The sequence below is a fragment of the Apus apus genome, chromosome 7 (genome assembly GCF_020740795.1).
Source record: "Apus apus isolate bApuApu2 chromosome 7, bApuApu2.pri.cur, whole genome shotgun sequence".
NCBI classification, from domain to species: domain Eukaryota; kingdom Metazoa; phylum Chordata; class Aves; order Apodiformes; family Apodidae; genus Apus; species Apus apus.
In genome coordinates, this window is record NC_067288.1 from 7,069,156 (window position 1) to 7,094,978 (window position 25,823).

General features: G+C 58.9%; 2 protein-coding genes across 4 annotated transcripts; both read left to right on the top strand.

Moving 5' to 3' along the window:
- Window positions 1-592: 592 nt before the first annotated feature.
- Window positions 593-8,336, top strand: UAP1 (UDP-N-acetylglucosamine pyrophosphorylase 1). 3 transcript variants are annotated; one of them, XM_051625375.1, is made up of 10 exons: window positions 593-883; window positions 964-1,168; window positions 1,929-2,104; window positions 2,382-2,554; window positions 3,697-3,890; window positions 4,280-4,423; window positions 4,851-5,039; window positions 5,494-5,541; window positions 7,463-7,529; window positions 7,777-8,336. In XM_051625375.1, the coding sequence occupies exons 1-10, from the start codon at window positions 601-603 to the stop codon at window positions 7,867-7,869; spliced, it is 1,572 nt and encodes a 523-aa protein (XP_051481335.1). In that variant the 5' UTR covers window positions 593-600; the 3' UTR covers window positions 7,870-8,336. The 3 variants fall into 3 exon arrangements, with proteins under 3 accessions (XP_051481335.1, XP_051481336.1, XP_051481337.1); XM_051625376.1 differs by having other exon boundaries at window positions 5,494-5,508; XM_051625377.1 differs by lacking the exon at window positions 5,494-5,541.
- A 2,345-nt stretch (window positions 8,337-10,681) lies between these two features.
- On the top strand, window positions 10,682-24,196 carry DDR2 (discoidin domain receptor tyrosine kinase 2). Its single transcript, XM_051625617.1, has 17 exons — window positions 10,682-10,782; window positions 14,394-14,488; window positions 16,167-16,269; window positions 16,373-16,604; window positions 16,686-16,833; window positions 16,937-17,042; window positions 17,428-17,611; window positions 17,683-17,926; window positions 18,040-18,102; window positions 18,245-18,375; window positions 18,895-19,105; window positions 19,597-19,820; window positions 19,938-20,074; window positions 20,457-20,648; window positions 21,517-21,745; window positions 22,279-22,428; window positions 22,853-24,196. The coding sequence occupies exons 2-17, from the start codon at window positions 14,404-14,406 to the stop codon at window positions 22,988-22,990; spliced, it is 2,577 nt and encodes an 858-aa protein (XP_051481577.1). The 5' UTR covers window positions 10,682-10,782; window positions 14,394-14,403; the 3' UTR covers window positions 22,991-24,196.
- Window positions 24,197-25,823: the final 1,627 nt, after the last annotated feature.

Genomic DNA, 25,823 nt, shown 5'->3' on the forward strand with positions numbered 1-25,823 from the left:
CGGCCGGAGGGAAACCCGCCCGGCGCGGCCGCTGCCCCCGGGAGATGCTTCCCCCGGGAGATGCTTCCCCCGGGAGATGCTTCCCCCGCTTGGCACAACGCGCGTGGCCTGGCCGGGGCCCGGAGCCTGGCGGGGCCCGCGCTGGTTCCCCCCCCCCCCCCCCCGCGCTCCCCTGATGCTGGAGCCGGGGCTGCCCCGGGGGCTCCTCCTGCGCCCGCCGTTCCGGCGCCTCCGGGTTTTCTCCCCGCCGCGGCCGCTGTCCCGGGGTCCCCGCCCCGGCCCGGGGGGGGCTGCGCCGGGCCCCGCTCCGCGCTGACGTGGCGGCCGTTGCCATGGCAGTGGCCCGCGCGCGCGCGCGCCCCCGCCGCTCCGATTGGCTGCGCGGCGGGGAGGGGGCGGGCTGACGCTCTTCCCCGCCGGTGCCCATTGGGCGGGCGGCGGGGGCACCACGTGGCACCGGGCGCAGCCGCCGAGGTGACGTCGCGGCCCCGCAGCCAGTGAGAGCGCGGGACGTGCCGCCGCCGCCTGCCATTGGCGGCGCCACCACGGCCAGGGGGTATAAAAGCGCGGCGGGGGCGCGGCGGCCCCGGAGCGGGCGGGATGGAGGCGGCGGCGGCGGAGCTGGAGCGGCGGCTGGCGGCGGGCGGGCAGGGCCATGTGCTGCGCTTCTGGCCCGAGCTGGGCAGCGCTGCCCGCCGGGCGCTGGCGGCCGAGCTGCGTGACATGGACGTGGCCGAGATCAACCGCTTCTTCCGCCGCGCCCGCGGGGACGGGGGCGGGTCGGTGCCGGCGGGGCTGGACGTGCGGATGGAGCCGGTGCCGCGGGACGTGCTGGGCAGCGCCTGCCGCGACCGCGGGCTGCTGCCGCGCTGGGAGAGCCGCGGTAGGTGCGGGGGGCGGCGGGGCCCGGGGCGGGGCCGGGGCGGCGGGGCCCGGGTCTGTGAGCGTGTTCTCCCCGCGCAGGACTGGCGGAGATCGCCGGGAGCCGCGTGGCCGTGCTGCTGCTGGCCGGCGGGCAGGGCACCCGCCTCGGCGTCCCCTACCCCAAGGGCATGTGCGACGTGGGGCTGCCCTCGCGAAAGACCCTCTTCCATCTCCAGGCCCAGCGGCTGCGGCGGCTGCAGCAGCTGGCAGAGGAGCAGCACGGCAGAGCCTGTCACATCCCCTGGTGAGCGCCCGCTGCGGTGAGGCTCGTGGCTTGGATGGTCGTGGCAGGGCCCTGATGGTGTTGGTGGGTCCGGGTCCTGTGGGCTGGCGTTGGTACCAACACAGCTGGTGTTGGTGGGCTCAGGGCTCCTGGGCTGGCGGTGTTCCATTGGTGTTGGCTGGGTCATAGCTCTGTTGGTTGGACTTGGCGGGTCAAGGTCTGTGGGTTGGCACGGGACCCCTTGGTGTCAGCAGGCTGAGGACCAAGGGGGTTGGTGCAGACCCCCTTGGCAGCCAAGGTTGGCAGGGACCCTTTTGACACCAGTGTCGCAGCTGTGGCTATAGCCTCTTGGAGTTAACACCCAGAGGGTGACACTGGTGGGTCCCATATCATCTTGCTAAATTCTACGGCCCTTGGGAACATGTGTAATGTCACCTGTGGCCAACCTGCTGCATGGGATGGGAGCCACACAGGCGAGGGGCTGCAGGGCTATGAGCAGGAGGTTGGTGTGGCCGGGGGAGCTGGCTGCTGCAGCTGGGTGTCTGCTCTGCTGCACAGGGTGTGGTAGAGTTTTGGAGATGTGTGTTGCAAGGAGGGCTGAAGCCATTCCTTGGCTTGCCAAAGAGGTGGGACTGCAGCGGGTCAGAGCTGTCCAAATGTTTGAAGGGGGAAGAAGCCTGTCCAGCGTGTCGTGCTCTGAAGCAGTCCCTCACGTTTGGGATGAGGGGTATGAGACCTGCCACTCCTTCCTGTTCATTGGGTGGCACCTGCGCTGTGATAGGTACATCATGACGAGCGGCCGGACTATGGAATCCACTAAGGAGTTCTTCCTGAAGCATCACTATTTTGGCTTGAAGAAGGAAAACGTCATTTTCTTCCAGCAGGGCATGCTGCCTGCCCTGGGGTTTGATGGGAAAATCTTGCTGGAGGAAAAGGGCAAGATTGCCATGGCGCCAGGTCAGTGGCTGGGAGCTGGCAGGAGGGTTGCCTGGGGGCAAGATGTGGTGCTGAGGATAAGCTTTTGGAGCTGGAGCCACGCAGGGAGGTCTTGCAGTGACGTGGCCCCTGGGTGACGCAGGCTGGGGAGGTGTCTGTCTTGGCGGGGAGGACCAGGGTGGGGTATGGCTGAGCTGGTGACCAGCCAGCCAAGCTCCCAGGGGATTGAGGATGGGCGTGGGTGGCTGATGGGGTAGCTGAGTGTTGCTGCCGCCCCAACATTTTGTTCCCTCCACAGATGGCAATGGGGGCCTCTACCGGGCCCTGGGGGTGCATGGCATTGTGGAGGACATGGAACGGAGGGGTGTGCAGAGTGTCCACGTCTACTGCGTGGACAACATTCTGGTGAAGGTGGCTGACCCCAGGTTCATCGGGTTCTGCTTGGAGAAAGGAGCGGATTGTGGGGCCAAGGTATGGTTTTGGGGGCAGAAGGCACTGCTTTCCTGCAGCAGAGTGGGGTCTGTCCTGCTCCTCGCCTGGCTTCTCTGACTCTTCACTCTTCCTTCGCTGCCTTGCCACAGCCAGGAGAGATAGCTAAGCACTAGGACCTCACTGGTGGACTAGCACGTGCTGCCAGAGTCCCACCTGCCCCTCAGGTCTGGAATACTGGGGGATGTGAGGGGTCCCTGACCCCTGCCTGCCACTGCCCTCCTCCTGCCTTGCACAGGGATGTGGCACTGACAGCCCCAGGGACCCAGAGCTGCCAGGGAGCCCCTTGGGGCTGCCCAGTCCCCACCTGGATGCTGGGCAGCTGCTGTCCTGGTGGCTGTGGGAAGCACGGGCAGCCAGAATCCCTGCTGCAGGCTGCCAGCTGTCCCCAGCTATGATGTCATGGGCACTAGACCAGGATACTGCTGACGCTGAGCCCAGCCCTATGCCTGGTGAGTAGGACATTGCACGCCCAAAGCTTCATTCAGGGCTGGATTAACAGCCAAAGGGGCTGTGGGATTGTTTGCTTTGGGCTCGGCTTGGGCAAACAGCTGAGAGAGCTTGCTGCCCTTGAAGCTTTCAGAGAGTGAGCTGGGAAAGGGAAAGCAGTTCCTCCCCCTGGCCTGAGCAAGAGAAGGAGGAAATAAACACTGGTGTGCAGAAAGGAAAGAGCCTTTGTTCAGCACATTGCCCTGCTGTGGTGGAAGTGATGGGTAGGGGTTTGCTGGGGGGGCTCTCATGTCTAGAGGGAGGTGTGAGGGGCACAAAGTAGAGGAGGGAGGTCAGGCATAGCAAGATGGCTCTGCTGAGCCAGCAGCCTCCTGCTCGTGTATGGCAAGCTGGCTGTTCCTATGCAGGCTGGGTGCTAAAAATATCTGTGCCCTCTGCCTGCCACACGGGCTTGGTGCCAAATCCTGCCAGTGCCTGGCACCCTGTCACCCAGCTGTGCCATCTCATCCTCCTCCAGTCACCATCACCACAAGCACCTAGGAGAGTTTCAGCATCCCTCTCCCTGCATTTGTGTGCAGGAAAACACCTTCACAAGAGCCACTAGATCCAAGGGAGTGTATTAGAAACACAGGGCTTTGGGGGGGTCTTTCCCTGACAGCGCTTCCCTTGGGCAGGTGGTGGAGAAGACGAACCCCACGGAGCCAGTTGGTGTGGTGTGCAGAGTGGATGGTGTCTACCAGGTGGTGGAATACAGCGAGATCTCCTTGGCCACTGCCCAGAAACGGGGCCCGGATGGACGGCTGCTCTTCAACGCAGGCAACATTGCCAATCACTACTTCACCACTGCCTTCCTGAAGGATGTAGTCAAGTAAGGGCCTGCTGGGGTGCCAGGAGAGGAGCACCAGTGCTGAGCAGAGCAGGCTGACCAGCTGCCTTGCTTTCTACTGCTGGACCTCCAGCTGTTTGCAGGTGTGCTGGCATGAGGCCCATGGGGTCTGGCCCCTGCACCTGTGGTCTGACCCCTGCCTTTCTGCACGGTCCCTTCCTTGAGATAAGGTTTCCTGGGTCCGTCACTGGCTGCTGATGCCAGAGTGCAGGTGTGTGGGGCTGTCCTCTCCTGGCTGCCATGGGGACGAGCAGCTTGTGCCTGGGGGATGGGGCAGAGCAGCTGTCCTGCCACAGCAAAGTCTGAGCCAGGGAGGGGATGGAGACATGGCTTGCTCAAGTGAGTGACAGCTCTTTCTTGGCCCATGGCAGCACTTATGAACCTCAGCTGCAGCACCATGTAGCTGAGAAGAAGATCCCACACGTGGACATTGCTACAGGGCAGCTGATCCAACCTGAGAAGCCCAATGGGATCAAAATGGAAAAGTTCGTCTTTGACATCTTCCAGTTTTCCAAGTATGTCCTTTTCTTCCTACGGGGAGCAGGCTGCTGGCTTCCCCTCATACAGCTCTGAGAGCCTCTGCTGGGGTGCTAGGGCTGTGCCCTCTGGTGATGCCCCAGGGCTGGGGCAGGATGCTGGCTCCTGTGCCGTTTGGCAGCAGTGGATGACTGTACCCTGAGGTGAGCAGGAACATGAGCAGCAGAAGGAACTTGCTGTGTGCCTCTTGCTCAGCTGAGCCCTTGTCCTGACCTGGAGGAACATCTACTGAGCCTACAGCCCAGGTCCTCTCCTTCCTTTGTGGCTGTGAGGACAGCCAATGGGTTGGAGCTCCAGGGGGGCTGTTGCCCTGGCTCAGCCAGCCTGGCAGGGGAGAAGCCAAAATGATGGGGAGTAGCTGTGTTTTCCAAACCTGACCCTCCCACACCCTGTTCCCCCCTCCAGGAAGTTTGTGGTGTACGAGGTGCTCCGTGAGGATGAGTTTTCTCCCCTGAAGAATGCAGACAGCCAGAATGGCAAGGACAACCCCACCACAGCCCGGCATGCGTTGATGTCCCTGCACCACTGCTGGGTTCTCAATGCGGGGGGACACTTTGTGGATGAAAACGGCACACGTATCCCTGCCATCCCTCGGTGAGTTGCTGCTCCCAGCACTCCTGCCTCCTTCTTCTGCTGGGCATAAAGCACCCAGCCCTTCTCCATTTCAGCACTCCAGAAAATGAGCATTGCTGGAGTGACCAGCTGTGGGTCCCTTATTCTGGGTGGCCCGCAGGGCAAAGCCAGGTGCGGGCTGGGTGGTGGCTGCAGAAGGGCCAATTGCTTGGTCTGCAGGAGCTTTCCTGCTTGATGCAATGCTCTGAACCGAATCCTGCTGGTCTCCATGGCACAGCCAAGGTTGCCAGTGCAGGGAGGAGGTGGCTCCCTAAAGCCCAAGCACACCAGCAGATCCGTGCAGCAGCCAGGCTGGGGCTCACAGCATCCCTCAACCGACAGACCTCCCACCGCACCCCTCTTTGGAGAACAGCAAACCCCAGACTCCTGTTGTGTTCTTTCCCACCCTTGCTAACCCTTGTTTATTCCCACGTAGTGTCCCAAACGGAAGGTCAGATGCCACCCCAGCAGATGTCAATGACAAGTAACTATAGCGCCGTGCAGCGGGGGCGGTGGCGGGGCTGTGCTCAGGGGCTAACGGGGCTGCGGTGGCTGCGGGCCGGGCAGCAGGAGCCTGGTGTGACTAACACTGCCGGGGCCGCATGCTGGGAGCAGGGCATGCCTGGCTGCAGGACCCCGGGGTTCCTCTTCTCACCCTGGTGGGGCAGCGTCTGCTCCCTCCTGGCCTCCTCTCTGCAGAGGCAGCAGGTGGGTGGCAGGGGAGGGGGCTTGTGCTGGTGGCAGAGGGCAGTGGGTAGCTGAGTGCACGCAGCCCCCAAAGGTCGTCCCCCCCCGCAGGCAGGATGCTGTTGGGAGGCACACTGGCTTGTCCCTTTGATGGTATTCCCCTGTTGGTCACACCATAGCAGTGCAGCCTGGACAGACCCTGGCTGATCCTGGAGCCTGCTTGCCATCTCCCGTTGCTCCACCAGGCATCCAGGCAGATTGAAATGGGACTAAAAAAATGAAGTCAATTTCAAGTGGGCTTTGATGTAGCATGTGCACATCTCGGCGTAGGCAGCTGCCAGCTGTGCTTTGTGTGACTTCAGCTCTTGAGTTCTGAAGATCCCGATTGTGACACCAGGGAAAGCCCCTGGCTCAGCACTGGGAAGTTTACAGAAGTAAATGGGAAAGTTGACAGAAGTGTTACAGTAACTTCTGCGATAGCAGCATGTTCTTCTGTAGGTACAGGGCATCTCTGGGCCACTGGGGCTTAGAGCTGGGGAGTGTAAATGACTTCCAGACAAAGCAAGCTTGTTATCTAACCCCCTTTGGGAGGAGTTGTATCTTCTGGTACTTCCAGTGGGCTGGAGTCTCTGTATTTAACTCAAGATTCCAAGTGTTTTCAGGCTTATAACTAGGCTATCACAGTTCTAATGTAGAATAAAGGATGCAGGTAGGAGAGAGGATGTCCTTTAACCTACATTGGTCCTTCACTGCCAGTTAATACCAATCCTGTTTTTTTCTTTAAACTATTATCTTGGAGTGACTCTGACTCTAAGGCAAACACAAGGACAAGGGCTGGGTTAGAATGGTTGAGTTTTCTTTGCTCACAGCTGGGACAGGCAGGGGCTGAGCAAGTGTGTGATAGGAGGGCGAACTTCAAGCTTGGTGACAGGATTGTTATCACAGGTGATGTCCTGCCATGCCTGCCTGGTTGCCGTGGCGAGCAAGTGTCAAGGGGCAGCCCAGAGTGCCACTTTGGTTCCTTGCCAGCTCTCCTTGGCCATGCTTATGTGCTGGCTGGATCCAGGGAGCATCTGGAGGGTCCTACAAAGGCTGGTGGCAGCAGGAGTGGGGTGAGGGACCCTATGTGAACTTCTGCCCAGCAGTGCTGGCCTGGGGCTGCTGTTGTCCTCACCAGCTTGGGCTTATGTGCGGAACAGAGGAGCTGAGACAATTGATCTGAGAGGCAAAGGCAGGAGGAGCAGACATGCTCAACCTGTGTCCTCAGGTTGTGCTTTCAACAAGGAGCGTGTTTAAAAAAAGACCTCTTGGCACCAGCTAAACAGGAGGCTGCTGTGAGTGCATCTGTCACTACCCCAAGGACGCAAGAGGAGGAGGAATGGGTGACTGGCTTGCATGTGGCATCAAATACAGTGGAGCTGTGGCACAGGCTGGGGTTTGGGCACTGCTGTAGTTGCACACGTGAGAAGGCACATAGTTCCTCATTAAAGCTACATCTAAAACTTTCCTTTCAGCCCCTGCTGGTATCTAAACTTTAGCTCACACCTCCGTGGAGAGCACGCAAGGCTTGACTAACCCAGGGCAGCTCTGTGCTGGCGGGGGCTGCGTGGGCCAGCAGCCACTGGTCACCCCCACGCTGGTGTCTGTGAGATCTCTGGGACCCATCGTGTCCCCTGGTGTGATGTGGTTAACCCTCCTGACTTTCTTTCTTTCTTCAGCTTGAAGGATGCAAACGACCTGCCAATCCAGTGTGAAATTTCTCCCCTCATCTCCTATGGAGGAGAAGTGAGTACTGGAGCTCAGGTGTCCTTGCAGGTTAACCAGACAGGTGTGGGGGCTGGTGGGGCACATGTGAGCCCTGGCCAGGGAAGAGCGGGAAGTAACAAAGTGTTACTTGAATTTACCATGGAGCTTTTCAAGGCAGTGTCCTCCAGGCCACTAGTATAGGAGGGGACCAGAGCCACCTGTGAGCGGGTCAGCAGAGCAGATGACACGTGGTGCTTTTCTAATCAGCTGCTTCATCCTCCTGTAGGGTCTGGAAAAATATGTGAAGGACCGAGAGTTTCGCACACCCTTGATTATCGATGAGGATGGGATCCATGAGCTGGTGAAGAATGGGATGTAGCAGCAGCACAGTGCCCAGGCTGGGCTGCCTGTCCTGCTTGGCAGGCTGGGAATTCGGACACATGAAGGTTTATAGATATAACTGGTAGGGGATGATCCTGCTCGCTCTGGCCCTGTGCAGAGGAGGATGTAACCCACTCGGTTTTTGGCATGTTGTATGCTTCTATTTATATTTTAATTTAAAAACCAAACACTTTGTGGATTCCCCTGCCACGAAGCACAGCTATGGTGTTGCTCTCTGCACTCCAGGCTGTGGGCATGTATTTTTAAACATGTATATAGTAATAGTCATTGTACATGCAGAGGATTTTTATGGTACGGGCCTGGGGTCAATCTTGAATTTTTATTTTTCTCAAATCTACATGACTATTTTTTTTAATAGGGTTCTTGTCATTGCCCATTCCTTCCTTTTGGTCATCCTTTGTATGTTGCACAACTGGAAGCACCCAATTAAACTCTGAGTCCCTCTCCTGTCTCATCTGGTGTTGCTTTAGTGACAATGACTTCCTGCAGAGGCTCTTCCCGCGGAGCAGAGGTCTGGCTCTGTCACACAGAGTGCTCTGCTCTGCCTGGCATGGCAGGCATTGCTGCCCTGGGTGGGAGGTTGCCGCCCCAGGGGGTTTGCAGGCAGGTCCTCTGGCCTGCTGAGCTTTGCAGGATTCGTGGAGGAAGCAGAGGGCTGTGCTTTCCTCTTGAATTTCTGACAGCAGTGGCAAACCTGGAGCAGGTATGAAGAGGTGAGTGGGCAATGCTGCTGGAGCACTTGGTGAAACCAGCCTGTCACTGCCCTCCAGCAGCATCCTGTGCTCTTTGCTTTTCCAGGGAGGGCTTTTCAGAGCCCACTGTCCTGGGGTGGTGTCCCTATGCTTTTGGGCAGAGTAGCTCTGCTGCTTCCCCTCCTTCTTGGGAGGGGAGATACTGCTTAACCTCAGCTGCTCCTGAGTCCTGCTGCATCTCCTGGGGTGGAGTGGGGTGGCACAGCTGCCCACTGGCCTGGGGGGAGGATTTTTCCCTTGCAGGGCTGGGAATGAGGTCCAAAACCACACCCCCCAGGGGAAGTCACCAAGTCTCACGAGTGCCTGGGTGGCTGTTGGGCATCCTGGGCTCAGGTGAGCACTCAACTCCCTAGGCAGTGTGCCTGGGAAGCTGGGGCTGTGCCTGCTGGTGGCTTGCCATGTGCCCAGCCAGGCTGCGTGTGGCCAAGGCAGGCTGGCAGCTGCAGGTCCCAGGGGACACAGCCTGGGATGGGAGCCAGCAGAGGAGAAGAGACAGTGTGGAGTGGGGTGGGTGGTCTGCACTACCACCTCCCCCTGCCCACTGGCTCTGCTGGGCCCTGGGAGCGACTGCTGTGGGGAAGGGACATGTCTGCTCTCTGGGGAGCAGGTGGGCGCTCCTTAGCATGGGGTGAGCAGCAGCAGCTGGAGCACAGTGTGGCCCACCTTGGAGTGATGCTGTGGGCCTGGGACCAGCACTGAGCAGGAGTGAGAGACTGCACAGTGAGCTTTGAGGGTCTTACTGCTCCTGCCTCCCTAGGCACTGGAGGAGGGATGGTTTGCTTTGGCTTTTTGGCTCTGTTTGCCCACCAACACCTTGGCATTAGGTCCTGGGACAGAGCAATGTGGTGGTGTTGGCTGCTTCCAAGTTGTTTGACTGCCAATTCCAGGTAGCAGGAGGTGAGTGAAGCTGGTGTTTGTGCACACAGGGCAGCCTGTGTGAGGGCTTTCTGTGGCCAGGTGATTTGGGATGGCATGATGGGACATGGTGCAGACTGCTGCAGCAGGCACTGCACCAAGCTGCTCTTGCCTGCCCTCCCTGCCAGCCCAGGGTAGGTGTGGTGCTCTGCCTCGTCTTGGGGCTCTTGCTGCACCCATGGCTGGGCTGGCTCTGCAGCTGCTGCCACTGAGGGTGTCCAGTAGGTCTCTGGCATTCTGCTGGGTGGTGGGGACTTGCTTTGTTTGTCTGGAGAGCAGATGGGCTGGGAGTCTGGCACGGATGGGGTTTGGGAGCATGGTGGCAACCCTGGGCAGGGGTATTCTCCAGCCTGGGGTGCCCCACAGGGCAGGATCTGCTGGTCTGCTGCTGGTCTGCTGGGGTGCTGCCTGCCTCCCATAGCAGTGTGGTTGCTGGTGTGAAATACGGCCAAAACACTAGGCTGAAAGCATATTCATTTGTCGGGGTTTTTTAATTGCATTTTTAGCTGTTGCGTTAAAATTAACGTGAGCCGATTAGTGTTTTCTCCCTGCCGTGGTCGGTGGCTGTAGTGCCAGCCTGGTGCCTGGTGGAAATGAAGTAAAACCAGGGGAGCTGGAGCAGGTTGTCTCTCCAGCGGGTGTCCTGGCCACACATGTCCCCACAGGAGCCCAACACCCTTCCACCAAGGGCCCGGAGCAGGGCAGCCCATGCGGGACCCTCTGGGCCAGCAAAGGGGACTCGGGAAGTGCCTCCATCACCTCCGTTTTGAGGGTGTCCTACCTGGCCCCGGCACTTCGTGGGGTGGGAGGAGGGTCCCAGACACTTGTGCCATCCTGTGGCCGTGGGGGCAAGGGCTGGAAAGCAAAATGCTGCCTATTGCTTTAAGTTCCTTCACCAGCTACGGGGATTTTTTTGATTTTTTTTATTTTTTCCTCTCGCGCTATGAATGGGTTTTGCTGTAAATTACAGCCTTGCACACATTCCCTCGGGCCGAGGAAAATAACCTCTGCCAGCTTGGATTGGTGACTGGCTCCCCTTCTCTGCTCCCTAATTGAAACCAAATGTGCAAGATGTAGGATTGTGGGATTTCTGGCCGGCTCCCAGGAATCTGCAGAATGTGAACGCGCTCCCAGAGGCATCTTGCATCAGCCCGGGAAAGTTTGCTCCTCGCCTGGCTCCCCCGGTGAGGGGCGAGGAGCCCGCCCGGCACCGCTCCGCTCGGGTGAGTCGCTCTCGGGTGCGTGGAGGGACGTTGGGGCCCCCCCCAGCTTCAGGATTTTGGGGGGATGTGGGGTGAGCCGTGCTCTGCGGCAGAGCCTGGGCAGAGGGGTGCTGGTCTGCCTGGGAAGGGGCTGGGGCAGCAGCAGGGCAGTGTCCCTATTCAGGGAGGTGACATTTGCTCCCTTCTTTCTATTTTTTCCCCCAGCCGCCAGCATTTTCTCTCGTTCCTAGAGCCAGGCCAGTGTTTCCTGGTGTCCCACCTCAGCTCCCGCCTGTGTGTGTGTTGGCAGAGCCGGCGGTGGTGTTTGGCCAGCCAGAGAGGCCCTGCTATCCCCAGGGTCCCCCAGCTAGGACCTGGTTACCCTGGGGAGGGGACATGGAGACAACCGTCTGGTGCTCCTGAGCATCCTGCTTCCCATCCTGGTGCTGGGGACTTGCTTGTGGCTTCCCAGCCCTGCGCCGTGGCAGGATGACACTGTGCCCTGTGGCACGGAGCAGGGAGGCGGGTGGCAAGTGTTCAGCTGTCTGGCAGTGCTTGGGGGGTGCAGCACCCCCTGGACTGTGTCCCCAGGCCCCACGGCCACAGGCTGTGCTGCTGGCAGGTCTCTCCAGGGTGGCTGGCAGCCATGGGGATGCGCCGGCCACTCCTAGCACCCTGTACGGCTGCAATGACCCAACTGAGCTGGCCAGCCATGGCTGGGGAGGTGCTTGCTGCTGCAGAAAATGGGGCTGCATCCAGCCCAGAGAAGGTCTAAAATGGCATTTTTGGAGGGGAGGAGGACTACGGATCCCGGCATGCTGCACTGCGCTGCGCTCCCGCCGAGCCTGCGCCGGCGGCTCGGCATGCTGGGGGCTGTAGTGCCAGCTGGGGAGGGGGTCCTGAGCCCCCTTACCCAAACACTGCATGCCTTGGGTCATGCTCCAGGGCCACGGGGAGTCTCTCAGAGACATTGCCTCCAGAGTAGCCTCAGCATGTCCTCCCACCGGCCCTCCATCCCAGTAGGAATGTGCTGCCGCGGGAGCCCTGGGAGACCCACATCCAGGACCTGGGGTGCACAGGGGATGCAGGCTAAGGCCATCCAGCCCCATCCCAATGGATAATGCTCCTCTGGTGTCAGTGAGAATGTCCACCTGGGAAGGGCTCTGGGGGCTTCACCAGCCAGCACTGACTGGGGAGTAAGAGGGACCATGGCTCAGGTGGGGTTTGTCTCTAAACAGCTGTGGAGATATTTTTTTTCCCCCACTAATTTTCTTTGTTGAATTCAGTAGAATAAGGAGGGGGGGAAAGAAAAAGGGAAGAAAAAAAAAGCAAAGCAGAGACCAATGGAAGCTCCTGAGCCCAGGCGATGCCAGGGAGGAGCTCCAAAAACCTCTCTGCACTAAAAATTTCCAGCGATTGAAAATTTTCAGCAAACATTTTCAGACAAAAAGTTGCAAAGCCATCCCTTTTGCAGGGTTGGTGGAACAAAAATTATTTCCAGCTGGGCTGCCAATATTGCTCAGCCAGTTTCACCCTGTGTCCCTTAGCCCCCAGCCTCATTGCCTGAGTCACTGGCTACCCCCTGTCCCCCACCAGCCCTGCTTCCCTGAGGAGCAACAGGCACTTCACCACGGCTGCGCGGGGATCGTTTCCCTGTATTAGACTCAATGTAAATGCATTTGCCCTGGGACGTTATGGCATCTGGTATCCTGATGCTTAAAGAGTTCACTCAGCCTGAAAGAACAGTGGGATAAAAATATTCCTGGATGTTTTTTGGAATGCAGAAGGAAATTGAGATTTTAATGCTGGGGAAACTGACCGTCATCAAACACAGGAGCCTCGTGTGTGCCTCGCAGCCATGCAGCTGAAATTCCCAGTTGCAGCTGAATTAGTTGCAACCAACTAAACTTTCCCAGCTGGGAATAAAAGAAAAAGCAGCCCAATATGTGCTTTTCCAAAAAAAAAACCAAACAACAACAACAAAAGAAAACAAAGAGAAAAAAAATCACCCTAACTCTAAGTGTTCAGTTGTACCTTCTTCAGAGCTTGTGGTGTTTATCAGACCCCTGGGCAGCCCAGCAGCCCACCCCTTGGTGTGGGGAGCTTCTGGGAGGGTGTGGAAGGCAGGTCCTGGGGCTTTGCACCCCCCCTTGGGTGCTGATGTGGTCACAGCAAGTCTTCTTTGCTCCTGTTGTGCCAAACCCTCATCCTGGCAGTGAGCAGGGCTGGATCCAGCTGGGCTCTGCATGAAGGGGGGCAGCTGCCAGGTGGCAGCTGGTTCAGGGTGGGCTTTGGCTTTCTCTTGGTGGTGGGGACAAGGCTGCAGGTCCTGGTGTGGGGTAGGTGCAGGGACACGACCAGGCACCCACCTGTGGTGTCACTGGCTCTGGGCCAGCTCGGGGACCTGCTGGGCCAGCCCAGCCAGCTCTGGTACAGAGAACTCTGCTTGGATTTACCCTGGGTGTCAAACGCAGCCAGGAGCTCTGGTCCCTTTAACCCTTGGGTTAGTAAGTTGTTCCTGCAAAGGTTAATGTGCGTGTAAAATGCTTTTTTAATAAAAAGAGGAGTAATGTGAATCTAGTTCTTGTGTGGAGAGCTGTCCCAGGAGGATGAATGTCCTCTTAACAAATAAGGGAAGGGGGAGCCCGGGGATCCTGGAACGGGGCTGGTGATGTTTAGGGACATCCCCGGTGTGTCCCCCAGCATTGTGTCATGCCCCATGGTAGCTGCCCAAGGTGTGTGGGTGCAGCAGGAGCTGCTTGAGCTCCAAGGGTTCCTTGGCAACTGAGGGTGAGCCAAAGCCAGGGTGATGGCTGCAAAACGCCTGTGGTGGCAGCACTGGCTCAGAGGGCAGGCACTCCCTGGGGCCGGGGGGATCCCCTCATACCACGCCTTGCTTTGAGGACCCCACGCCCAGCACCAGCCTTTTTTCTCCCCTTGCTGAAGCCCAAGCCCCATTGCCAGCACCCCCAGACCCCCTCTAACCCTGTCCCATATTCCCCCAGAGGCAGAGGGCACAAGCTGTCTCCTGTGCCCTCTGTCACACCCTTCTGTGTCACCCATGTCCCTGAGATCTGCTCTGCCATAGGCAGCTGTCACAACAAATACGCTGTGAATCTTGGGCGATTATCTACTATTATCTCTCCTGAGCCAGAAGGCAGGGAAACCTTGTGCAGCAATGTGCTATTATTCTGGTTTATGATGAGGTTGTGGAATGTCTTGCTCTCAAAGCCATCCAAGGGCAGGTGGCCCAGCCAGATCCTTGGTGCCCATTGGTGGAGCTGCACGGCAGAGCCCTAGGACCTTCCTGTGGGCCTTGTGGGTATTTCACACCACTAGCTCCAGAGACACAGAAGGGCCACATCACCTGCCCATGTGGCTGCATTGGTGTGGCAGTATGATGCTGTGGCTCCTGGGGGGTCACAGCAGAGCAGATGGGACACCAGGACCCCTTTGACCACTAGGACAGATGTGAGGCTTGGGGCTCTGCTCCCCCTGCAAGGCTGAGGTGGGGTTGTGGGGTCTGGTGCAGGGGATGCCCTCCTGTCCTTAGCTGGTTGCTCCAAGCAGGACCAGCATTTCTGTGGGGCTGATCTGCCTCTGCATGACAAGTCCTGGCTCTGTCTCTACAGGACTGCTGACATGCTGGCCACCCCCAGACCAGCCCTGCTGCTGCTGCCACTGCTTCTGCTTGTCATGCAGGCTGCAAGAGCCCAGGTCAACCCAGGTAAGTGAGATAGGGACCAGGTGGCTGCAAGAGCTTGGGTGTCTGAGCTTGGGCTCACATCATCTCCACTATCTCTGAGGCTTTCCCTGGGAGCAGTGTGTGATGGCCCTCAAGCCTGTGCCTGCCTGGCATTTTGCTGTCCTGCATATAGCTCAGCAATCACCAGTGACCCAGGAAGCATCCTCTGTGTGCCATGGGCACCTGTCCAGCACCACTGGGGTGTTGGGGACCTGGTAAGGTGCTGCAGCTGAAGTTCTGGACTCTGAGGGGAGCCCTTCTCCACTAGGGGCTCATTGAGCTTTGGGGCAGTGGTGTGCAGAAGGCAAGGCACAGGGGTATTGTTCTTTCTTTGGCAGTTTCACAGCAAACCAAGGTTGGCTTTAGTAAAGCAGCTTAACTAGGTGCCTGGCTTCTGCTCAGAAACCACAACACTGTGCCCAACGTCAGCCAGGGAAGCGTGTTTAAATGGTTATTTCTGCAGGACTCAGCCCTCTCCTGTGCCTTAGGAGTGGACACAGAGCCCAGATGCCTCCAGTGCCTTACGTTTTTTTCCAGAGCATCCCTGTAACAGGTCCCTTCAAAGGCTGCTTCCATCTATGGGAAGTTTGCTGGGTCTGGAGGTTGCACGGTGCTTAGGGAAGAAATCCTGTTCCTTCTGCAGCCATCCAGGGCTGGCAGTGTTGGCTTTGCCTGGCCAAGATGGTTATTACCTAGGGTAAAAGAGCTGGGCTGGCTGCACGGTCAGCAAGAATTAAATGGGAATTCAGTGGGAGCTGTACTCTGCAGAGCAGCACAAGCAGGAGAGGTGGAGACAAGAGATGCTCCTCACTGTCCCCATGCTCATGCTGAAGATGCGCCCATCTCTCTGTTGAGATGCAGGAGATGGTCCCTGTGGCATGGGGAACAAGGGATGAGAGCTGGCTGCCGGGAAGCACCATGGGCTCCTTGCCGGGTGAGCTGGAGGCTGTGTGGGCAGGAGGTGATCCCAGCACTGCCTCCTCACCTGGGCCCTGCCGCCTCAGTGCGGCGTCTGCTCGGGGCAGCGTGTGGAGCGAGCACCATGGGCTGGAGCCGGCGGCCAGACGGTAAACACAGGCAGACAAACCAGCCTTTCAGCAGCTCCCTTGGCAGCTGGGTGTGAAAAAATAACTCCTGGGAAGCGGCGTGGATGTGGTGCTGGGGGAGCCGGCTCCCACGCGGGGACGCAGCCTGCCTGCCACCCTGGGTACTTTTCCACTCGCAGCCAGGGCGGGAGCAAGGCTGGTGGCGGGAGCTGCGGAGCTGGCAGGGAGGGCAGGTGCCCGCCTGTGTCACTTGTTCCCCTGGGCAGGTGGGGGAGCAGTGGCATCGTACGGCCAGGAGCCCATTGCTGCAAGTGGTTCTGCAGGTGCCCCCAGGATGAGGAGTGTGGGGCAGCTGCACTAGCCCACGGGCTCGCTCTCCTACTTCTGGCCAGGAGCTCCATTTACCCGGGCAGGCATCAGCCTGTGCAGGACATCGTGCTTTGTCCTCAGTCTCCCTGCTCTGTGAGGCAGAGGGATGGCAAGTGCTGCAGTGCCCGCGGTGCTGCGGGTGTGCCCCAGCCCCAGTAGTACCATGCCGTGTGCCAGCTGTGTTCTCCCTTGGATGGGGAGGTGAGGAGGGATGCCTGCTCAGCACCCCACCGGTCTCATTGCAGCGGTGTGCCGGTACCCCTTGGGAATGTCAGGCGGGCACATCCCTGAAGAGGACATCTCAGCCTCCAGCCAGTGGTCCCACTCCACAGCTGCCAAGTATGGACGGTGAGTGTGGGGTCCTTGCTGTGGCAAGGTTGGGAAAGGCAAAACAGGGGCACGGGCCTGGCTTTGGCCACTTGCAAACGGCTCCTTTGCTCTGGGTTTGCAGGCTGGACTCAGAGGATGGTGATGGCGCCTGGTGCCCTGCGAGCCCAGTGGAGCCTGATGACCTGAAGGAGTTCCTGCAGATCGACCTGCATGCACTCCACTTCATCACTCTGGTGGGCACCCAGGGTCGCCACGCTGGGGGCCATGGCAATGAGTTTGCACCCATGTATAAGATCAACTATAGCCGTGATGGCACTCGCTGGATCTCCTGGAGGAACCGGCATGGGAAGCAGGTGAGCAGGTGGGCAGGGGCTGAGTTGGGTGGTGGCTGGGGTGTAGGCAGTGCCTACACCATTGTGCTTCTCTTTCGCCAGGTGCTGGATGGAAACACTAACCCTTACGACATCGTCCTGAGGGACCTGGAGCCACCCCTCATCGCACGTTTTGTCCGCTTCATCCCTGTCACTTACCACTCCATGAACGTCTGCCTGCGCGTGGAGCTGTACGGCTGCGTCTGGCTGGGTGGGTGCTTTGGTCCTGTGCCCTTCCTGTGCCCCCAAAGCTCAGCTGAGGGGCTGTCTGTCAGTGCTGCTGTGGGCAGCCACTCACCCTCCTCTCCCCGCAGACGGGCTGGTGTCCTACAACGCACCAGCTGGGCAGCAGCTTGTCCTTCCTGGGGGCACCGTCATCTGCCTGAACGACTCGGTGTATGATGGGGCATTTGGGTACAGGTGAGGACTGGGTGGGCTTGCACACATTGTGGGTGCCATGGGAGGAGGAGATGGGGGTGTTTCTTTGTTTCTTCCCTGCATTTGCAGGCTGATGTGCTGACTCTCAGCAGAACAAATACTTGGGGTTTCCCTGAAGTGGGGAACACGACCAGCTCTGGGAGGCTGCACGTGGTGATAGGGATAGCGTGATGAGGAATGCACTCCCAGCCCTTCTCCTGGATTTATGCTAACTGCGTGTTGAACATCCCTTAGCCTTTTTAAGAGGGAGCCAAACCCCCTCCTGAATTTCCCAGGGGCTGTGAGGAGCTGCTCAGGGGGTGCTGAGTGGCGGCAGGTTTGTGGGGTTGGTGAGAGTCACGCTCCCTTTCCCCCTCGCACACGCCAGCATGACGGAGGGCCTGGGCCAGCTGACGGACGGGGTGTCGGGGCTGGACGACTTCACGCAGACCCACGAGTACCACGTCTGGCCAGGATATGACTACGTGGGCTGGCGCAACGAGAGCACGGCTGGTGGCTACGTGGAGATCACCTTCGAGTTCGACCGCATCAGGAACTTCACCGCCATGAAGGTCTGCGTGCCCCCCATCCCGTCCCCTGTCCCCGTCTTCTGCCATGGCCGCACTGACAGGCTGCCCCACAGGTCCACTGCAACAACATGTTTGCCAAAGGGGTGAAGATCTTCAAGGAGGTGCAGTGTTACTTCCGTGCTGAGACCAGCGAGTGGGAGCCCAGTGTAGTTTCCTCGGTGCTGGTGCTGGATGACGTGAACCCCAGTGCCCGCTTTGTCACCGTGCCCCTGCTCCACCGCATGGCCAATGCCATCAAGTGCCAGTACTACTTTGCTGACACCTGGATGATGTTCAGTGAGATCACCTTCCAGTCAGGTACCTGCTGCCATGAGCCTTGTGGGGATCAGACCCTCCTGGGGGGAGGGTTTCAAGGAGGGAGTGTGGCCCCACACCTCCCACCCTGATGCTCTCCTCTTTCCTCTTGCCAGATGCAGCCATGTACAACAACTCTCTGGTCCCTCCAGAGGTGTCCGTGGTCCCCACCACTTATGGTAAGGCACAGAGAAGCACGTCACACTGAGCTGGGTGGGGAGATGCTCTGGGGGTTTTCTGCCCCATCTGATGGAGGATAGGGGCAAGGACTCTCCCCATGCACCAGTGTCACTGGCTCTTGCTGTCCTCTTCTCCTGCTAGACCCTACACTCAAGGTAGACGACAGCAACACACGCATCCTGATCGGGTGCCTGGTGGCAATCATCTTCATCTTGGTGGCCATCATTGTCATCATACTGTGGCGGCAGTTCTGGCAGAAGATGCTGGAGAAGGTGGGCAAGGGTGGGGTGGCTGGTGAGTTTTCCCAGGGTGGTGGACTTGTGCAAGGCTGGTTCTCCTGGGATCTCAGTGTGGGAAAAGCGGAGTCTGTGTAGGAGCTTATGCTCCCTTCTTCTCCTTGGGAAGGTTGTGATTTGCACCCATCTCCCAAGCAAGGGGATTTAGCTGAGCAGGGTGGTGACTTTAGGAGCTGCCTGCTTCTCCATCTCTCTGTCTTGAAGCTGGCTCGGGAAGAGGAGCCTGAAGGGTCTCACTGCATCCCCTGGCTAACTGAGGGCAATCACAGAGGTGATGAAGCCAAACTCTTCTGCACAGAAGCACACAATAGAAGGGGGTTACAGGAGGACAAATGTCTTCCCCAAGCGGGTGCTGCAGTCCTGGGACAGGGCACCGGAGAGAGAGACTTGTGGCTGGACACAGCCAAAGTGCCACGGTGTAGAGGAGACCCCCATCCCACTGGTGCTGTGGAGACCTCCTGCCCCAGCTCTCTCCTCCCTTGCCCCCTCTCACAGGCATCGCGGAGGATGCTGGATGACGAGATGACCGTCAGCCTTTCCCTGCCCAGTGAATCCAGCATGTTCAACCACAACCACTCCTCGTCCTCCAGTGAGCAGGAGTCCAGCTCCACCTACGACCGCATATTCCCCCTGGGACCCGACTACCAGGAGCCCTCCCGCCTGATCCGCAAGCTACCCGAGTTCACCCCAGGGGAGGAGGACACAGGTGAGAGCTGGGACCCCCTGTGTGCTGAGAGCTGGCCACCATGCACCCAGCCCAGCACAGACACGGCTTTTGACCAAGCTCTCAACATTTTGTCACAAAGGGGTGTGGGGGGGGGATGTTGCTTGAACTCCTGCACATCCAGCTCGAAGGTCACACTGAGCCTGGGACTGAGAGCAATCACCCATGTGCATGCCAGGCTGAGCTGTGTCCCCACCACCATTCTTGGGATGCTCCAGCCTCCCTTCCACGGTGACCTGGAGGTCAGGCTCTGATCCCTGCTCATCTGGTGCCTGGGCTGGGTCAGTTGGTGATGGGGAAGGAGGGTGGCAGCCTTCAGTGTCTGCAGGAGCCTGGCCATGCCAGGGGAGTGTGGGGGCTCTGGGAAGGATGGGGATGGAGAAGCCAGAGGCTGGAGCATGAGTAGATACTGGGGAGCAGAGGGTGCAGACAGGACACCCTTGTCAGGGCTGGTCCTGCTGTGTTCCCCACAGGCTGCAGTGGCCCTGTGAAGCCACCCCAGGCCAGTGTCCCTGAGGGTGTCCCCCACTATGCTGAGGCCGACATCGTGAACCTGCAGGGCGTGACGGGTGGCAACACCTACTCGGTGCCAGCCCTCACCATGGATCTGCTCTCCGGCAAGGACGTGGCTGTTGAAGAGTTCCCCAGGAAGCTGCTGACCTTCAAGGAGAAGCTGGGGGAAGGCCAGTTTGGGGAGGTGAGTGTGAGCCAGACCTGCTCCAAGCAGGGCTCTGGCAAAGCTCTTCTGGGTTTGCAGGGACTGGCGGAGGCTGTTGGTTGGCAGAGGTAAGGGCTGTCTATTGTCCTCCTCCAGGTTCACCTCTGTGAAGTGGAGGGCATGGAGAAGTTCATGGACAAGGACTTTGCCCTGGAGGGCTTGGACACCAGCTCCAACTGCCCCATGCTGGTGGCTGTGAAGATGCTGCGAGCGGATGCCAACAAGAATGCCAGGTAAAGAGCCAAGGACCATACATGTCCTGGCATCATTGCCCTCTGCACTGAACTCCCCAGGAGAGCTGGGATGCCTGGAAAGCATCCCCTGCTTTGGGCCACCAAGTGCTCAGTGCAGCCTTGAGGACCACGTGTCCAAGCTATCTGGAGATGCTGAGCTGCCGTCCTTGCTGGTCCCAAACGTCTCCCTAGCACTACCAGCTGAGTCCACCCCACAGCCATGTGTGGATCAGCCCCAAGCTCCCCGTCATGGCCACCATTCCCAGGGGAGGGGACCCATGGGTACCTGCAAGGCTTGGGCAGGCGGGTGGCACGCTCTGTGTACACCTCCTTGGCCCTCTGGGTCTGTCTATCCAATCCATGTGGTTTCTGTTCTGGAAAGGAATGATTTTCTGAAGGAAATCAAGATCATGTCACGGCTGAAGGACCCCAACATCATCCGGCTCCTGGCAGTGTGCATCACGGATGACCCACTGTGCATGATCACTGAGTACATGGAGAATGGAGACCTCAACCAGTTCCTGTCCCGCCAGCAGGCAGGCAGCCCCCTCACTGGCCACACACCCACTGTCAGGTAACATGGGCAGGGGTGGGCAGGGCTGCCTGCTCTAGGCACCCTGTGTGCATGCTGGGTGCCCTGCTCAGGGTCATGGCCCTCTGGCTGCCATCCTGCCCAGAGCCTCAGTCTTCCCTTGTCCCGCCCCCCCTGTAACCCAAGACTTGAACACAAGATGGGGGAGGTCCCACTTGAGAGCAGCCCTGTGGAAAAAGACCTGGGGGTACTAGTGGATCAAAAGCTGGACATGAGCCACCAATGTGCAGTTGCAGCCCAGAAGGCCAACTGCATCCTGGGCTGTATCAAAAGAAGTGTGGCCAGCAGATGGAGAGAGGTAACTCTGCCCTGGTGAGACCTCACCTAGAATACTGCGTCCAACTGTGGTACCCCCAGCACAAGAAAGATGTGGACCTGTTGGAATGTGCCCAGAGAAGGGCCACGAAAGTGATCCAAAGGCTGAAGCACCTCTCTTATGAGGACAGGCTGAGGGAGTTGGGATTGTTCAGTCTGAAAAAGAGAAGGATCCAGGGGGACCTCATAGTTGCCTTCCAGTACCTGAAGGGAGCCTACAGGAAAGCTGGGGAGGGACTTTTTACAAGAGCTTGCAGTGAGAGGACAAGGGGTGATGGTTTTAAGCTGAAAGAAGAGAGATTTATGTTAGAGATCAGGTGTAAATTCTTCAGTGTAAGGGTGGTGAGACACTGGAACAGGCTGCCCAGGGATGTTGTGGGGGCTCCATCCCTGGAAGTGTTCAAGGGCAGGTTGGATGGGGCTCTGAGCAGCCTGTTCTAGTGGAAAGTGTCCCTGCCCATGCAAGGGAATTGGAACTCGATGATCTTTAAGGTCCCTTCCAACTCCCAAAGTTCTGTGATTCTGTGATCTGCAGCGACCTGCGGTTCATGGCCACCCAGATTGCCTCTGGCATGAAGTACCTCTCCTCCCTCAACTTTGTGCACCGAGACCTGGCCACACGCAACTGCCTGGTGGGGAAGCACTACACCATCAAGATAGCTGACTTTGGCATGAGCAGGAATCTCTACAGCGGGGACTACTACCGCATCCAGGGGCGGGCAGTGCTCCCCATCCGCTGGATGTCCTGGGAGAGCATCCTGCTGGTATGCGTGGGCGGGGGTCCTCTGGTGGATGCTGACAGGGCCCTGGGGCTGGACATAGCCTCTTTCCTCAGGCTGGGGGTACAGAAGGAATGGAGAAGTCCATCCTCCCTGGAACCCAGCTTTGGGGTGAAGCATGCAATCATGGGAGCGGAGAAAGGCAGGAGTAGCAGCACCTTCTCAAAGTGGGATGGGGCGAGTATGGAGATCTTTGGTGTTCTGGCGCCTGGCCTTTGAGCAGGTTGTTTGACATCCTCTCCTGGCTGTGGTCAGACCTGGCAGAGGGAGCAGGGCTAGTTTTTATCTATGTAAGACCCAGTTCTTACCAAGCCCCAGCTCTCAGAGCAGTCACTGCAAACTGGACCCAGAGCTTGCCAGGCTCTGGCCCCAGGCAAAGAGCAGGTCTGTGGAAACAAGCCCCCTCTGGCCCCAGATTTGAAGCATCCAGAAAGAGGTTTTGAACCCTGGGCATGCAGAGCTTATGGAGCAGGATGGGGTGATGCCTGTGCCTGACCCTGCTCTGCTCCCTTGGCCAGGGCAAGTTCACAACAGCCAGTGACGTGTGGGCATTCGGTGTGACACTGTGGGAGACCTTCACGCTCTGCCGGGAGCAGCCCTACTCCCAGCTGTCCGACGAGCAGGTCATCGAAAACACTGGCGAGTTTTTCCGGGATCAGGGCCGGCAGGTAGGGATGGCATGGGATGGGATGGCACAGGATGGGACAGGACAGGCAACAGTGCTCCTGGGACACTGGGAGATCTGGGAAAGGGCTTTAAGATCACCAGACAGGGAGCTTGGCTCTGGGGTGTTTTGGGGGAACGAGTCCTGGTGATGGGCCCGGCTTGGCAAACTCTGCACTTCAAGCAGTCAAAGGCACCACTTGCCTGTTGACCCCTCACCAGCCTTTAGCCAGGCTGGAAGATATGAGCAGATGTTCCCAGCCCTCCCACTGTGGCATGTGGGGGTCCCCACAGCCCTGGACACACAGCCCCTCACCCAGGTTCATGGAGAAATGGGGTTCCCCAGGAATGGTTTGCTTTTTTTATGTTTGTTTTTGTTTCCATGGCAGTAACTCTCTCCTTTTGTCATCTTTGCCTTTTGTTTTGAAGACCTACCTTCCCCAGCCTGCACTTTGCCCTGATTCAGTCTATAAGCTAATGCTCAGCTGCTGGAGACGGGACACTAAAGATCGTCCCTCCTTCCAGGACATCCATCGCCTTCTCCAGGAGTCAGCCGGTGAAGAATGATCCTTTGCTCCCCCCAGGTCTGGTCCCCATCCCTCCCCATTCCCAGAGGAGCCCCATGTGCAAAGCAAAGCCACTTCACTTGAACTCAGTAATGAAATCCGGGCGGCTGGTCTTCTCATTGTACAGTGAAGCCTCAGAACAAAACCTCAAGGGCAGCAGAAGAGCCACAACATGGGACAACTTGGACCTCCCGCTCACGTGCTGACCCAAGCCCAGGAGCAACATGGGCTGAGAAGAAGGTTATTTATTGATGGAGCATGTTCTTGGTGACGATGACTGGGACAGAGCAGCTTCTCTCCCCCAGTCAGAGAGGAGGAATGTCAGCTGGACTAAAAGCTGGACTTCCTTAAGTAAGGAAGCTCCAGGCCCATGCATGGAGCAGGTGCCTGTGGAAGGGATGTGTGCAGGTACCTGCCCACTGGAGCAGGGTCTGTTTGGTAGCCAGTACCTGCTTGAGGAGGAGCCAGGAGCTGACAGTAGCTCCCAGTGGGCTCTATAACTACAGGGTGAAAACACAAACTCTCTGGGCATTTTGGGATTTGGACATGCTTGTCTGGAGGGGCAGGAAGCCCTCTCCCTGCCGGCCAGAACTCAGTTGCACAGGGAGAAGCCTGACAGGACTCCCAGCTCCTTGGCTCCTCCATGTCAGCCAGGGAGGAGTGGGCATGCCAGCCCCAGTGAGAGGTGCACCCAGGGGACATCCTCTCACTGACCACAGCCCCTCCAGAGCTGCTCAACTGCCCACAAAATGCATTTTGGATGCCCCAAGGGTGCTGTGCAGCACATCTTCACCTGCCATGAGAGGAAGGCACATAGCAGAGCTTTTTCAAGCCGCTGCCTGATGCCCAAGCCTGCAATCACCCATGGGCATGGAGCAGTGGGCACCCCAGCCCTTGGCCTGAGGGTTGGAGCTTGGCTGAAGCACCTGGCCTGGACTCTGCCACCCTGAGCATCCCACAGCAGACTAGCACCAAACCTTCCTCCTGGATCCGGCAGCTCTGTGAGCAAACTGGGCAGATGCTGAAGCCATGTGCCCTCCAGGAGCCGCAGGAGGTTACCAGTCATGCCTGAAAATGGGATCCACCTGTGGCTGGACAGGAGGAACTTTGTACTTAGAGGGTACATGGACCATGTACGCATTAGTTCAGCACCATCAAGTCACGCGTGGCACAGTTTCCAGTATGCTATTGCTAAGGCATGTAAATATTCAGTAGATGCCACCTATATATGGGGGCAAACCCGCTGAAGAGACACTTGCTATGTGAATCTGGCTGCATGGTTTCCTTGTGACAGTTCAGAAGGGAGTTTGCCTCCTCCGTGGGCACTGCTGGGGGGGTGTGGGGCTGCACTGTGTGCCCCCAGATGCTGTGTGGGGAGAGCTTGGGGCCATGCACATAGGAGATGGAGAAAGGATGCTTAAGAGACCTGCTAGTTGACCCACACCCGTTGCCCGTCTCCTTGGGTGACAGGCAGGGTGCTGTGAGGCTCAGCATCCACATCAGGAGTTGTCCACGGGCAGGGATGGAGGTGGGACAGTGGGTCTGGGAGAGGGAAGGGGTGCAAGTGAGGCCTCACCCCTGCTGGCTGCATAAACTGTGGCAGTGCAGTGCTCTGCAGCTGGAAGGGAGCCAGGAGAGGCTTTGTTCATGCTGTGGAATTGGTGCCTATCTGCCTCTGCCCTCGCGGGGTCTGTCATGGCCTCTCCCAACCCTGCCTTGGCCAGCCAGGAGCACTGGGAGGGGTAGAGGCACGTCTGCCTTTGGGCACCGCAGCGCCCACCGAGCCCAGCCCCTGGGCTCTATGCTGCCCTGCATGGAGGTGGCACGGCCAGCGGATAAACAGCGGGTTTGGGCACCTGACGAGCAGCCTGGGGAGGTGCAGGGGGCTGCTACCTCCATCCCTGCTCCAGCTGTGACACCAGCCTCACCAGCAGCGGGGCTGCACCCAGGCCTCCCGCCCCACCCGCACCGGGCGCAGCAAGTTGGTGGCGTGTCTGTTCAGCTGTGAAACCTCCCGCTGTGGCAACGGGCAGGAGGGCAGAGCGGGCCAGGGCTGCCTGCCCAGAGCCGGCCCGCCTGCTGCGGAGCAAGAAGCAGCAAGGCAGGGCAAGGCAAGGCAGGGCAAGGCAGGGCAGGGCAAGGCAGGGCAAGAAGCAGCAAGGCAGGGCAAGAAGCAGCAAGGCAGGGCAAGGCAGGGCAGGGCAAGGCAGGGCAAGGCAAGGCAGGGCAAGAAGCAGCAAGGCAGGGCAAGAAGCAGCAAGGCAGGGCAAGGCAAGGCAAGGCAAGGCAGGGCAAGAAGCAGCAAGGCAGGGCAAGAAGCAGCAAGGCAAGGCAAGGCAAGGCAAGGCAAGGCAAGGCAAGGCAAGGCAAGGCAAGGCAGGGCAAGAAGCGGCAAGGCAAGGCAAGGCAAGGCAGGGCAAGGCAGGGCAAGAAGCAGCAAGGCAAGGCAAGGCAAGGCAGGGCAAGAAGCAGCAAGGCAGGGCAAGGCAAGGCAAGGCAAGGCAAGGCAAGGCAAGGCAAGGCAAGGCAAGGCAAGGCAAGGCAAGGCAAGGCAAGGCAAGGCGAGCTAACGCCAAAGCGAAGCAGAGCAGGGCCAGGCTGCAGGGCGCAGGGCTCGGCAGCGCGGCCCGGGAAGGGGGCGTGGCCTGAGCCAGGGGGCGTGGCTTAACCACCGAGGGGCGGACCCAAGGGGGCGTGTCCCGCCTCGCCCCGCCCCCTCAGCTCGGCCCACCATCACGCCACCGGAGGCGTAGGCCCCGCCCCCTCGGCCCGCAGCGATTGGCGGGGGCGGCGGGGCGGGGCGGGGCGTCGCGCGCGGGCCGCCGTTATAGCGC

Coding starts and splice junctions, on each gene's coding strand:
- DDR2 (XM_051625617.1), top strand. CDS start 14,404: ATGCTGGCCACCCCCAGACCAGCCCTGCTGCTGCTGCCACTGCTTCTG. Junction 17,927..18,039: donor TGAGATCACCTTCCAGTCAG/GTACCTGCTGCC, acceptor TCCTCTTGCCAG/ATGCAGCCATGTACAACAAC. Junction 19,821..19,937: donor GGGAAGGCCAGTTTGGGGAG/GTGAGTGTGAGC, acceptor GTCCTCCTCCAG/GTTCACCTCTGTGAAGTGGA.
- UAP1 (XM_051625375.1), top strand. CDS start 601: ATGGAGGCGGCGGCGGCGGAGCTGGAGCGGCGGCTGGCGGCGGGCGGG. Junction 1,169..1,928: donor AGAGCCTGTCACATCCCCTG/GTGAGCGCCCGC, acceptor GCGCTGTGATAG/GTACATCATGACGAGCGGCC. Junction 2,105..2,381: donor CAAGATTGCCATGGCGCCAG/GTCAGTGGCTGG, acceptor TTCCCTCCACAG/ATGGCAATGGGGGCCTCTAC.